The sequence below is a fragment of the Borostomias antarcticus genome (genome assembly GCF_949987555.1).
Source record: "Borostomias antarcticus genome assembly, chromosome: 2".
NCBI classification, from domain to species: domain Eukaryota; kingdom Metazoa; phylum Chordata; class Actinopteri; order Stomiiformes; family Stomiidae; genus Borostomias; species Borostomias antarcticus.
The window spans coordinates 19,339,840-19,353,319 of record NC_140235.1 but is presented as its reverse complement, the minus strand read 5'-3'; the positions used below and the strand labels follow the sequence as shown (position 1 = coordinate 19,353,319).

The window sequence follows — 13,480 nt, the reverse complement described above, 5'->3', positions numbered from 1 at the left end:
CGATGATCCGTTGCACCACTATTCAGTAGTGATAGAGGAGGTCTGTGGGTATAGATGGTGTGTTGAGCAGTGATAGAGGAGGTCTGTGGGTATAGATGGTGTGTTGAGCAGTGATAGAGGAGGTCTGTGGGTATAGACGGTGTGTTGAGCAGTGATAGAGGAGGTCTGTGGGTATAGATGGTGTGTTGAGCAGTGATAGAGGTCTGTGGGTATAGACGGTGTGTTGAGCAGTGATAGAGGAGGTCTGTGGGTATAGATGGTGTGTTGAGCAGTGATAGAGGAGGTCTGTGGGTATAGATGGTGTGTTGAGCAGTGATAGAGGAGGTCTGTGGGTATAGATGGTGTGTTGAGCAGTGATAGAGGAGGTCTGTGGGTATAGACGGTGTGTTGAGCAGTGATAGAGGAGGTCTGTGGGTATAGATGGTGTTGAATTTTTGACAGGTCAAAAATTATAATAATAATAATAATGAAAAAGAACGACAGAAGAGGAAGAGAAAGAAGAGATGAGGAAGGAGAGAATGGAAAGAAACGATGGGAGGACAAGAGGGGGGGCAGATCTAGGCTAGAAGGTTCTGACATCTAGTTACAGAAAATCTCTCTACGGTTCACACGTGGTCCGCAGATAGGTTTATAAAAAATTATAAAACAAAAAAGGATGTAGGCGACTTGGTCACGTAGGGCGCATGTTCAATCCACACTAGTCAGGCGCTGCCAGTGGTAGGCATGGCTAGCGGAGGAGCTGAAGAGCTTGAAAAACCTCAACAACCGCTCATCACCATGGCATTTAAGCAGCCCTTAGCTAAAGAATCCGACCGGGCTAAAGCTATTACAAAAGGTATTATTGGGGTGTTTATAGCTGCAGACATGAGGCCATATTCCGTTGTGCAAAACGAGGGGTTTAAACATGCTGGATGTGCTTTAGCCACATTACGAGGTCCCGTCGCGCACCCACTTTGCTGAGAAGATCGTGCCAAATCTTTATAAGCAGGAAAAGGGAAAAGTTGTCAGTGAATTATCCCAGGCATCCTCTGTTGCGCTCACAGACAGGTGGACCTCCAGGGCAACGGAAAGCTACGTGACTAGTGTGGATTGAACATGCGCCCTAAGTGACCAGTTGCTGGTTAGCTATGAGAGGCAGGATCCTAGCCGACCGTTGCATCCCCCCAACCTGCAACGGAGGGTTATCAGCTGGGCTGGGACTCCGCCTCTCATCGCTAACCAGCAACTGAACCAATTGAGCTAAAGGTTGTTAGCTAGCTCGATCGTAAATTACTAATACTCAAACTGAATAAATATGACACCGATAAGCACACTGATGCCAATAGTTAGCTTGATATAACTAAGACATCTGACCAGTCCAGAACAGTGAGTTTAGCCTACGGTTTTACCGAGCCAGTCCCAAGGTTACCGTGTGACCAAAAAATACTGCGGTTACTGTAATACCGCGGTTAACGTTAAATGCTTATACCCTACCCTACTCTCTACTACTCTACCCTACTCTCTACTACTCTACCCTACTCTCTACTATTCTACCCTACTCTCTACTACTCTACCCTACCTACTATCTACTATTCTACCCTACTCTCTACTACTCTACCCTACTCTCTACTACTCTACCCTACCTACTATCTACTATTCTACCCTACTCTCTACTACTCTACCCTACTCTCTACTACTCTACCCTACCTACTATCTACTATTCTACCCTACCTACTCTCTACTACTCTACCCTACTCTCTACTACTCTACTCTACTCTCTACTACTCTACCCTACTCTCTACTACTCTACCCTTCCTACTCTCTACTACTCTACCCTACCTACTATCTACTACTCTACCCTACTCTCTACTACTCTACCCTACTCTCTACTACTCTACCCTACTCTCTACTACTCTACCCTACTCTCTACTACTCTACCCTACCTACTATCTACTACTCTACCCTACCTACTACTCTACCCTACCTACTCTCTACTACTCTACCCTACTCTCTACTTCTCTACCCTACCTACTATCTACTACTCTACCCTACTCTCTACTACTCTACCCTACCTACTCTCTACTACTCTACCCTACCTACTATCTACTACTCTACCCTACTCTCTACTACTCTACCCTACTCTCTACTACTCTACTCTACTCTCTACTACTCTACCCTACTCTCTACTACTCTACCCTTCCTACTCTCTACTACTCTACCCTACCTACTATCTACTACTCTACCCTACTCTCTACTACTCTACTCTACTCTCTACTACTCTACTCTACCCTTCCTACTCTCTACTACTCTACCCTACCTACTATCTACTACTCTACCCTACTCTCTACTACTCTACCCTACTCTCTACTACTCTACCCTACTCTCTACTACTCTACCCTACTCTCTACTACTCTACCCTACCTACTATCTACTACTCTACCCTACCTACTACTCTACCCTACCTACTCTCTACTACTCTACCCTACTCTCTACTACTCTACCCTACCTACTATCTACTACTCTACCCTACTCTCTACTACTCTACCCTACCTACTCTCTACTACTCTACCCTACCTACTATCTACTATTCTACCCTACTCTCTACTACTCTACCCTACTCTCTACTACTCTACCCTACCTACTATCTACTACTCTACCCTACTCTCTACTACTCTACCCTACCTACTCTCTACTACTCTACCCTACCTACTATCTACTACTCTACCCTACTCTCTACTACTCTACCCTATTCTCTACTACTCTACCCTACTCTCTACTACTCTACCCTACTCTCTACTACTCTACCCTACCTACTATCTACTACTCTACCCTACCTACTACTCTACCCTACCTACTCTCTACTACTCTACCCTACTCTACTATCCTAGCCTACTCTCTACTACTCTACCCTACCTACTATCTACTACTCTACCCTACTCTCTACTATCCTACCCTACTCTCTACTACTCTACCCTACGTACTCTACCAGCCAGGGCTCCATCCACGTGGGCCAGTCTCAGCCTCAGAGTGACAGGCTTGGTCACGCTCTCACCAGCTGAGCAAAATGTAATCTGGGAGAGAGAGAGAGAGAGAGAGAGAGAGAGAGAGAGGGCATGACCATGTCACCAGCTGCCGCTGTCGCCACAGCCAGACACGCTGGAGATTATACCGTACTGTCCAATAGCAGTGCATGCAATTGTCTCGAATAGTATATTATTAAAGGCTGCAGTCAAGATGAGATTCGGAGTGTTTGAGTTACTTTTCTCCCCCCACCCACTCGTTTCTCCTGTCATTGATCCATTTTTAAATCTCTATTAAATCCCTTTATATAGGAAACGTAAGGGCTTTCTACAGCTGAGGCGATTTTCCTCCGCCCGCCTCAGCCCAAAAGATCAGCTTCAGACTCTGCCGGCCGGCATCCCGCACGGCCGGGTGATCGATCGGCGCCATAAAGTAGTTCTGTCAGGGCCCGAGGCGGGAACAGAAGCCAGTTCATTAGGTTTATGTATTATCTAGATGGACGGGCAGGCCGTCCCGGAGGGCAAGGTCAGAGCCGAGCCGATAGGGGACGCTCATATTGGTTCCGCCAATGTAAAAGATTCCAGGCTATATTTATATACATGTACATGAGTGCCGTTGGCTGTGGTTATTTACAGTATGGTGAAATAAAATAAGCCAAAAAAGCAATTAAGCTGTCTCGTTCTGCTTTAAGTCTTGCTTGCTGTGGCTTTATGGTAACAGTATGTTCATGTTATTAACGGGCGGTTAATCACCGGTATTACTGTAGTCGCCGGTCAGTATTGCTTCCACCCTCGCTTGACCCCTCAGCGGATTCTACCTGGGGTCCCTCTGGCCTACCGAACGCACGGGACCACCTCTCATAAACGACGGTTTAGCCAGCTACGCCGCCGAAAGACTAGCAGCGATGGTGTGGGTGGGCGGTATTTACACTGAGGAGTGAGTTCGACACAGTTCAACCCACTTACGTATACTAGCTGGTAACTGGTGTAGCCTAACTGGTGTAGCCATCTGTGTGTCACCGTGTGTGTCAGAGGAGTGGACAGGCCACAGTTCAGGGTGCCGGGGTGAGTCAGCCGGCATGACAACAGCATCTCTGACCGGGGCTATTTTTTACACCTCCCACAATGGGTAGAAAATAGCTCCCCGGATAGCACTACTCCCTCCCCTGGCCTCTGCCCGGGACGCCATCAAAACATCACACGTCATTAGGTTCAGGGACGGCTTCTCCTCTCTCTCTCTCTCTGTCTCTCTCTCTCTCTCTCTCTGTCTCGCTCTGTCTCTCTCTCTCTCTCTCTCTCTCTGATATCGATCTCAGCCTCTCCCTATACCTGCCCAGCATGACCAGACCTTTGCGTTTCTTGGCTGTTGTCTCCCCCCGCAGACCAAACCAGTGGCGTTTGCCGTCCGCACCAACGTCAACTACAACGCCAGCCACGACGATGACGTCCCCGTGCCGGGCATGGCCGTCTCCTTTGAGGCTAAAGACTTCCTCCATGTCAAAGAGGTGAGCAGATGTGCGTGCCACTGCCCGGTGAACAATGAGGAGGAAGATGATGATGATGTTATAAGGGCAATGGCTATTATGTGTGTATATGCGTCGAAGATCTGTGTCTGTCCCGCTGTAGAAATTCAACAATGACTGGTGGATAGGGCGCCTGGTGAAGGAGGGCTGTGAGATCGGCTTCATCCCCAGCCCCGTGAAGATCGAGAACACGCGCCTGCTACATGAGCAGAGAGCCAAACAGGGCAAGTTCCACTCCAGGTATACCAGCCCCGCCTCCTCCCTGCTACCATCATGGAACACACTGTCCTTTTTCACTTGACCTGTCGAGTCCGTAGCCTAATCAACTTGCGACACGATACCTCTCTCTCTCTCTCTCTCTCTCTCTCTCTCTCTCTCTCTCTCTCTCTCTCTCTCTCTCTCCAGCACCGGCAGCCAACTGTGAAAAATAGAATGGAACAATGATCTGATCCTCTCTCTCTTTGCAGTAAATTGGGAGCAAACTCGTCGTCCAGTTTGGGTGAAGTGGTCCCTAACTCTCGAAGGTCCACCCCTCCGTCCTCAGGTGAGTGGTGCCGCCCCTCCTGAATGCCAATCCAACATCTGAAGTCCAGTTGTTAAGAAGTTAGGATGTAAAAACAACTAATTTCATTGCTGAGGGACCGTTCAAAAATATTGGGAGGGGGTCACTGGAGGACTTTAGAGTGCTCGGAAATAAAAATGACAGAAATATATTTTTCTTAAAACCCTCCAGAGTGATTGAAAAAAAAAGATTGACCCTTCCCACCAAATGTTATTTGAAATAATGTTTTCGAGTCAGTACAGGTTCAGAATGACCCCTAGTTTTCCTTATTATACTGACTATGTTATAGGCTACATGTTACTGTAATGTCAGTAGCAAATGAAAGAAGTGAAAGCATGCAGCAACGGCCAGCAACAGCCAAATGCCCTGTAAACGCATAAAAAACTGAAATATGCATAGAGTGCCACTGATGTTGCTAACCTACACTGGGTCACTGGGTCATACAAAACAGCTTGCTGGATTCCTAAATGCTGAAGAAACTATTCAAATTAGTATGACCCAACCCTGGACTCAAATTAAAAAAACAGTAACTCTCCCTTGGACTAAAATGAAAAAGCCTGACCCTCCCCTGTTTTCCTCCAGTGACCCCCTCCCATAAATTTGAAACGGTCCCTAAGTGTTTTTATCTGACTTGTGTGACCTTGATGGAATGCTGCTGTTTCTTTTTTTAGTGAGATTATGAGATGTTTATCATTCTGAGGCATACATTGACTGTGGTCTCCAATGTTCTATAATTGTCTAATGTGCTGTAATTGTGTTGGTATTTCCGGTTGGTGCGGTGTCGGTGTTGGTACGGTGTCTGTGTTGGTACGGTGTTGGTACGGTGTCTGTGTTGGTACGGTGTTGGTACGGTGTCTGTGTAATAACCTGAGAATCCACTGTTAAATGTCCAGTGTTCATCCTGTGACCTGTAGCCTCAGGACCTGGGTCAATTACATTTACCAATTATCATTGAGGTGCGTTTCATTTGCCTCACACTTATGGGACTGGTCCATTGGTTCCAGAGTAATTGACCCGGGTCTGCTGTGTAGACGCCTGTGTATTTCTGTACCTGTGTGTGTGTGTGTGTGTGTGTGACGTTGGACTTGTCTGTCTGTGTATGTAGCCATTGACATAGACGCTGCAGGCTTAGACCCAGAGGACAATGAGCTTCCGGTCAACCTGCGCTCCCCTAAAGCCAGTCCAAACACTGTCATGTCACCCCTAGCAAAAGAGAAACGAATTCCCTTTTTTAAGAAGGTAAACGTGGTGCCTGTGCTGGTCGCCTCTCTCTCTCTCTCTCTCTCTCTCTCTCTCTCTGTCTCTCTCTTTCTCTCTCTCTCTCTCTCTCTCTCTCTCTCTCTCTCTCTCTCTCTCTATCTCTCTCATCTGTCCGTGCACGGCTCCCACGGAATGCCTGTGGCTGCTCAGCATCTCTCAGTGTCCGTACTGTTTGTCCTACGTGTGCCACTGTCCGTGTCCCCGCGTGTCGAGCCGTGAGCATGCCTGCCTGTCCTTAACCTCTTTCTCTCTCCTCCTCTTCCACCGCGCCGCCGTAGCTAAGCAGAAGCAGAAGTCGGTAAGTTGGCGTGCGGCACGCACCCGCCGCCCAGGCGAGGCCAGAGGGCAGCCTGGGGGGTCCACTTCTGGTTTCCCCTCCGCAGTGACTCGTCCTCCCACTCACAACCCCCTCTTACTCACCGTCTCTGTGCTGTGTGTGTGTGTGTGTGTGTATGTTTGAGAGATCAGGATTTAGTGTGACATCAGTGTATATTTCCGCCAGAGGATCTTATCTTTCTGGCGTAGCTTTAGTTGTCGCATTTTATCACAGAACGTCTGTGTAGTATTGCGTGACCTCCATTATAACAAATAGAACATCTATTTCTGTGCCGTTCCTATTATGAAACGACTTACAGAAATATTTTCCTATGGAAAACGAGTGCTATATTAAAAGTCCTGTGGAGTTCAGAAAATTCCATAAGACACTATATTCCATAGTCAGATCAGTCTTGAGGGAATGGTCTTTCCACACTCTATAGGACAGCTACAACTACGACAGTGGAAAGAATTGATCAGAACCATTCTCCACTGACCAGTTGTATGAATGTTCTTGAAACAAGAGACCCCCCCCCCCACACACACACACACACACACACACACACACACTGGATATTTTTTCATGCACTGACGTTTGAAACAATAAAACAACGTTGCCAACAGCGTCACTTCTGAAACATTCCCACATGGCCTGGGCCTCTGCAGTGGTGCCACGTCTGTCAGCGCGCTGACCAGCGCTGCCTCGGGATTGGCCGGCGGTCGGGGTCTGGCGTGCGTGCATTCCTGCTCTGATGTAACGCCGCGTCTCGGGGGGTGGTACATCAACAAACTGGTAGCATCATCATCATGAGACGGGAAAGACAGGGAGGCAGACGGAGAGAGAGAGAGAGAAAAAGAGTGAGGGCGAAGGGAATAAGGTCACAGATTGACAAAGTGAGACAGAAAACAAGATGACAGCAGGAGTCAGACAGAAATAGAAAAGCAGGCGAAAAGTTATGGAGAACAAGAAACTCCTTAGAAACTGAAACTGTTACAGTGACACCGAGCAGTGTGAGAGAAGGAGGGCGACTGTGAATTGAGGCGAGAAGTGAGGAAGAGTTGTCATACCTACAGTACCATAGCAGCTCCCCCCCCCCCCCCCCCCCCCCGGCTGTCAGCAATGTCTCAGGTAGAAGCTCAGATCAGGTGCTCCCGTCGTGGCTTCTGAGGGGGGGGGGGGGGTGGCGCTTCCGTTTTTCCCAACGTGGCGCCAGTACGTCCCCCGTAGACGCGCATCTGCCAGAGGCAGACGTGAGAGGCCTTAGAAGTCTGCTGCCTCTCTGTCACACACACACAAATACACTGAACTCCTACTCTGTCGCTACTGTAGCTGTGTGTGTGTGTGTGTGTGTGTGTGTGTGTGTGTGTGTGTGTACCTTCCTAGATGTAGTGTTACTGTTGGACTAACCTGCTCCCGTACTGACATTCCCTCTGTGGACATGTGAGGGATGAAATGGGCATGCTCACACAATGTTCAGTATGTTCTCAACACAGTGTTCGGTATGTAACTCATTTTAAGGATGGCTTGGTATTGCCCCAGAAAATCTTCACTGTCCGCTATTTTGTCTCTTTAGGTAAGAAAGACAAAAAAAAGCATGTTTGACACGCCTCATTTCATCATTCACTCAGTCGCTCCAGTGTTAATACGATAAACTGGGTTTGCTTTGCTGTCCCCTGCCTGTGTGATGGGTCGTGGTGCATGTGTGCGCTAGCTCTCCCTGCGCACGACACTGACGGGTTGTGTTGTTCTGGTCTGGCAGACGGAACATATCCCTCCATACGACGTTGTGCCTTCTATGAGACCCGTTGTGCTCGTCGGACCATCACTGAAGGGCTACGAGGTAACACAAACTTAACAAACTAAAAATTAGAGATCATTATTATCCCTGATATGTACCTCAACAGTTAACATCATACGTTTTAATATCTCCAACTTCCAGATCTACTTCTGAAAAATGACCCAGGCTTCTGAAATGATCACCATGTTTCTGGTTTGTTTTCAGGTTACAGACATGATGCAAAAGGCACTGTTTGACTTTTTGAAACATAGATTTGAAGGAAGGTAAGGTTAAAATGAACGTCTATAATCCCTCCCTCCTCCCCCTCTCTCCCCCTCTGTCTCCCTGAGTTCTATAGGCTGGTATTTAGCTGTCCCTAGAGGTTTTGTAGGGGGAGCATTACCAGTTTGTTTGGCCTGGAGATGTGTGCTGCTGCTTTAAATAGGCCTGCTCCATGTCCTTAATAGGCTATGGTGGGCCCTAGTGCAGCACAGGATCTGCCATACCCTGGTCTGGCTACTCCTATCTACAGCCCAGAGACCAGAAGGTTATACACAACATCATGTAGGATCCTCAGGACGCGGGAGTCCAGTGGCTTTCTTCTGATCGAATGCCTAATAGTCATTATCATTCTCGACATTGTACTGTCGCAGTACACCACAGTCTCGGGTAACGAGCAGCGGTGTGGTAGGGCGTATCCGGAGGTATACGGAGTAGACCCACTTCTTTATCCATGGACCCACAGTATACCCACTTCTTTATCTATGGACCCACAGTATACCCACTTCTTTATCTATGGACCCACAGTATACCCACTTCTTTATCTATGGACCCACAGTATACCCACTTCTTTATCCATGGACCCATAGTATACCCACTTCTTTATCCATGGACCCACAGTATACCCACTTCTTTATCTATGGACCCACAGTATACCCACTTCTTTATCTATGGACCCACAGTATACCCACTTCTTTATCTATGGACCCACAGTATACCCACTTCTTTATCTATGGACCCACAGTATACCCACTTCTTTATCCATGGACCCACAGTATACCCACTTCTTTATCTATGGACCCACAGTATACCCACTTCTTTATCTATGGACCCACAGTATACCCACTTCTTTATCCATGGACCCACAGTATACCCACTTCTTTATCCATGGACCCACAGTATACCCACTTCTTTATCTATGGACCCACAGTATACCCACTTCTTTATCCATGGACCCACAGTATACCCACTTCTTTATCTATGGACCCACAGTATACCCACCTCTTTATCCATGGACCCACAGTATACCCACTTCTTTATCCATGGACCCACAGTATACCCACTTCTTTATCCATGGACCCACAGTATACCCACTTCTTTATCCATGGACCCACAGTATACCCACTTCTTTATCCATGGACCCACAGTATGCACTATACTGATTCTGCTGGTAGAGCCTTGGGGTCAGTATTGAATAAAGTCAAAGCATGCAAGGACCTAGGATACCACACTTACACTCAATAATATCAATCTTGTGTATGTCCTGTTTCAGACTATGCTTCGAGTGTGTGGGGGTTCCATAAAAATGCACTCCGATCCTGGCTATTAAAGGAGATATGGGATGGTCCCTCCTAATATTAGACATAGATGTGAGGTCTTGCGGCTTTGGAATAGACTTATAAACATGTCTGACCACAGGATCACTAAAATAATATTTAATTGGGACATGGCCAATGGTTTCCCTTGGATCAGCGAAGTAAAATCTTTATTCTTTACAAATAATTCATCATTTATTTATTTAAATAGATTACGATGTAATATTTCAGATATGCAGAATCAGATGTTTCTTAAATATAAAGAAAGCTGGTCTGTTGATATATGGTACAAACCTAAACTAAGAACTTTTTGTCTTATTAAAAATAATTACAGTCCAGAACCTTATGTTACACAAAACGTAAACATACATAAAAAGACCAAAGATCTTTCTGTGCACAGCTCCATTCTGGAACATTGCCTCTGGCCATAGAAACTGGTCGATTTGTCAGTACTCCTGAAACTGAAAGATTGTGTTTATTATGTGGATTGAAGGAAATCGAAAATGAAATCCACTTTCTTTTCTATTGCCCATTGTATGCTGAAATACGAGATGTATTTTTTCATAAAATGTCATCTATTTGTGATGATTTTTTCTGGCTAGATGATTATAAAAGACTTGATATATGCTTTAGGAAAGGTACTTTCCGCTTGGCGGAGTTCATTTGTAAAGCATGGGAAAAAAGGCAGACTACTGAAGAATCTAGGGAGAAATGTATCTAACATCTACAGAGTATTACTGCTATGTATTTGATTTAATGTGTTTGTTTGTTTTCACGTGGACACTGTAGTCGATAGAGTGAGGGAGACAGCTGATGCTGATGCTGCTGTGGCCGTTCGGGTAGTGGGTGTCAAGAGGTCACACTTAGGCCACAGGGGGGGCCTCTCCTCTGGGGTATTAATGACACATCTCTATGGGACACTATAAACAGACACAACCTAGACTGACAACCAATGGTGATTAAGATATCATGTTAGGGTGGCAGGCGACACATCTGTATGGTCACTCCTCCACCAATCTAGCTTCACTAGGCCCTAAACGGGCAGGCTTAGGCGGGGAGAGTGGGCCGAGAGAGCACTATTTAACGTCTCAACCAAACCTTGAGACTTCGATTTGGAAACGGTAGGCAACTCGGCCGGACAGATTCGCTTCTCCCAGCAGGCAGGCACGCTGATAACACCATGCGGGGAGGGAGGTCTAAGGCCTTGACTTCGCGCCACAGCTGCAGCCAGCAGAGAAGCAGGGAGAGAGAGAGACTAGGGAAACATCCCATGTTCCATGTGATTGTATCTTTGTACAATAAATCTATCATCTGTCGCCGCTTCCAATCCCGTGTTGGGTGATTTCATCAATGATTATCACAACAAAAGAAGGCTATCAACATCGTGGTTCATAATTAGATGGTGCTGCAACTCTTATCAAGGCTTACAAAAAAATACACAACGCAGAGCAACAGAAGAAGAACGCCAAAAGCCAACACTACTTTGTATGTATGAACTGAGCTTGAGAAAATGGATTGTTCTTTATTCTGTTACATTTTTATTCTATGGATTTATTGTACATGTAATTTACTGTATTAGTGGGTCTTGTAAGCCCATGTGGGCTGGGCACTTTTTGGTGCATGACACAGGAAATAAACCAATATCATATCATCATATCATATACCCACTTCTTTATCCATGGACCCACAGTATACCAACATCTTTATCCATGGACCCACAGTATACCAAAATCTTTATCCATGGACCCACAGTACAGACCCATCGCCAGGGCTCAGACTCAAGGCGGGCATATGAACTGCATAGGGGGCACAATTATTATTTTTGAGAATCCGATATGCTATTGTATCCATGTAGTATTCGTGCATCACTGACACGCATACTAATTGGGCTACAGTATACTGAGGTCTCATACTAAACAAATTGGTCTCAGATAGATAGATTTAATGTATCGATGTAGGATAGGCCTAATATTATTAGAATGCAGCAAGTTACATTATAACTTGAAGAGGCAAAGTTGGTAAAATGATTTGAATGAAAATTACATTATAGCCAAACATGGAGAGGCAAAGTTGGCGCATCAAATGTAGATATTCACTGACTGGACAATAATTGGTAGCAATCAGGTTCACTTACAAGACCTTGTCAACAATTGGCTCTAGAAAATGAATATTTGTCAAGGATACATCGGCTCGGCTCGGCTACATGACTACATGACTAAAATGGGGAGACTGACAGTGGCACGCTATCAGTGCACTTGCAAATTATATACAGTATGACGATGTGATCATCACATTAAGCCATCCATCAACAGCAAATATGACGAGCCAGTCATCCTCATCATTTCACATGTTATGCACCAAGCACATTAAATATAACCGTGCAAGCAGCCCACATCTCTGCAATTGAAAAAGCACCACAGCAGATGCTGACGCAAATACAGCAGGCTACAACTAGCAACTAAGTGCAAAGCTGCAGTAGCTTACACTCTTTAAACACACACACACACACACACACACACACACACACTGAACCTAGCTACTGTACGCTCTCTCGTTCTCCCCCTGGCTTGGTAAAGTTGAAGGCGGTATTTCTCAGTTGAATCTTCTCATCAAAATGTCCTTACACCCATCCTTGAACGTGTAGGTCCAAACTAAATAAGCTGAGCCTCGTGTTTGTGCAAAGGCCTAGGTCTACTACGTCGATGCTCGGAGAGAACATAGTGTTGGAGTTTTCACACATCGCGGTTAGAGCTGCAGTGTCCGTTTTGGGGGTTGGAATCTGATTCCTCAACATTACAGTAGTTTTTGGAGACTGACAGATTTAAGCCATTTGTTAATAATGTTTCAGGCTCCAGAGATAGGTTGTTGGTTGTTGCTAGAACCTCGTCAAACAAAATCATTGTTTCTGTTTTAATGTCTTAATTTATAAGGAATATAAAGTTAGTATTTTTTAATTATTTACAGATTAACATTTTTTTCACCCATTTTCTGTGCGCCAGTTGGGGGGCACTAGCACTTCTGTGGGCGGGCCCGGCCCCCTAAGGCCCGCCCATAGCGACGGGTCTCCCACAGTATACCCACTTCTTTATCTATGGACCCACAGTATACCCACTTCTTTATCCATGGACCCACAGTATACCCACTTCTTTATCCATGGACCCACAGTATACCCACTTCTTTATCCATGGACCCACAGTATACCCACTTCTTTATCCATGGACCCACAGTATACCCACTTTATCCATGGACCCACAGTATACCCACTTCTTTATCTATAGACCCACAGTATACCCACTTTATCTATGGACCCACAGTATACCCACTTCTTTATCCATGGACCCACAGTATACCCACTTCTTTATCTATGGACCCAAAGTATACCCACTTCTTTATCTATGGACCCACAGTATACTCACTTCTTTATCTATAGACCCACAGTATACCCACT

The 13,480-nt window shown here is 46.0% G+C and overlaps 1 protein-coding gene across 1 annotated transcript in view; it reads left to right on the top strand.

Moving 5' to 3' along the window:
* Positions 1–13,480, top strand: part of cacnb2a (calcium channel, voltage-dependent, beta 2a) — a gene marked incomplete at both ends in the record, with an annotated part of 84,409 nt that overhangs the window by 63,241 nt on the left and 7,688 nt on the right. The window contains 6 exons of the mRNA XM_084458331.1: positions 4,382–4,504; positions 4,626–4,762; positions 4,990–5,066; positions 6,190–6,323; positions 8,420–8,500; positions 8,663–8,721. Of these exons, the coding sequence (XP_084314457.1) occupies positions 4,382–4,504; positions 4,626–4,762; positions 4,990–5,066; positions 6,190–6,323; positions 8,420–8,500; positions 8,663–8,721 (611 nt within the window). The remainder of the gene's footprint in view (positions 1–4,381; positions 4,505–4,625; positions 4,763–4,989; positions 5,067–6,189; positions 6,324–8,419; positions 8,501–8,662; positions 8,722–13,480) is intronic.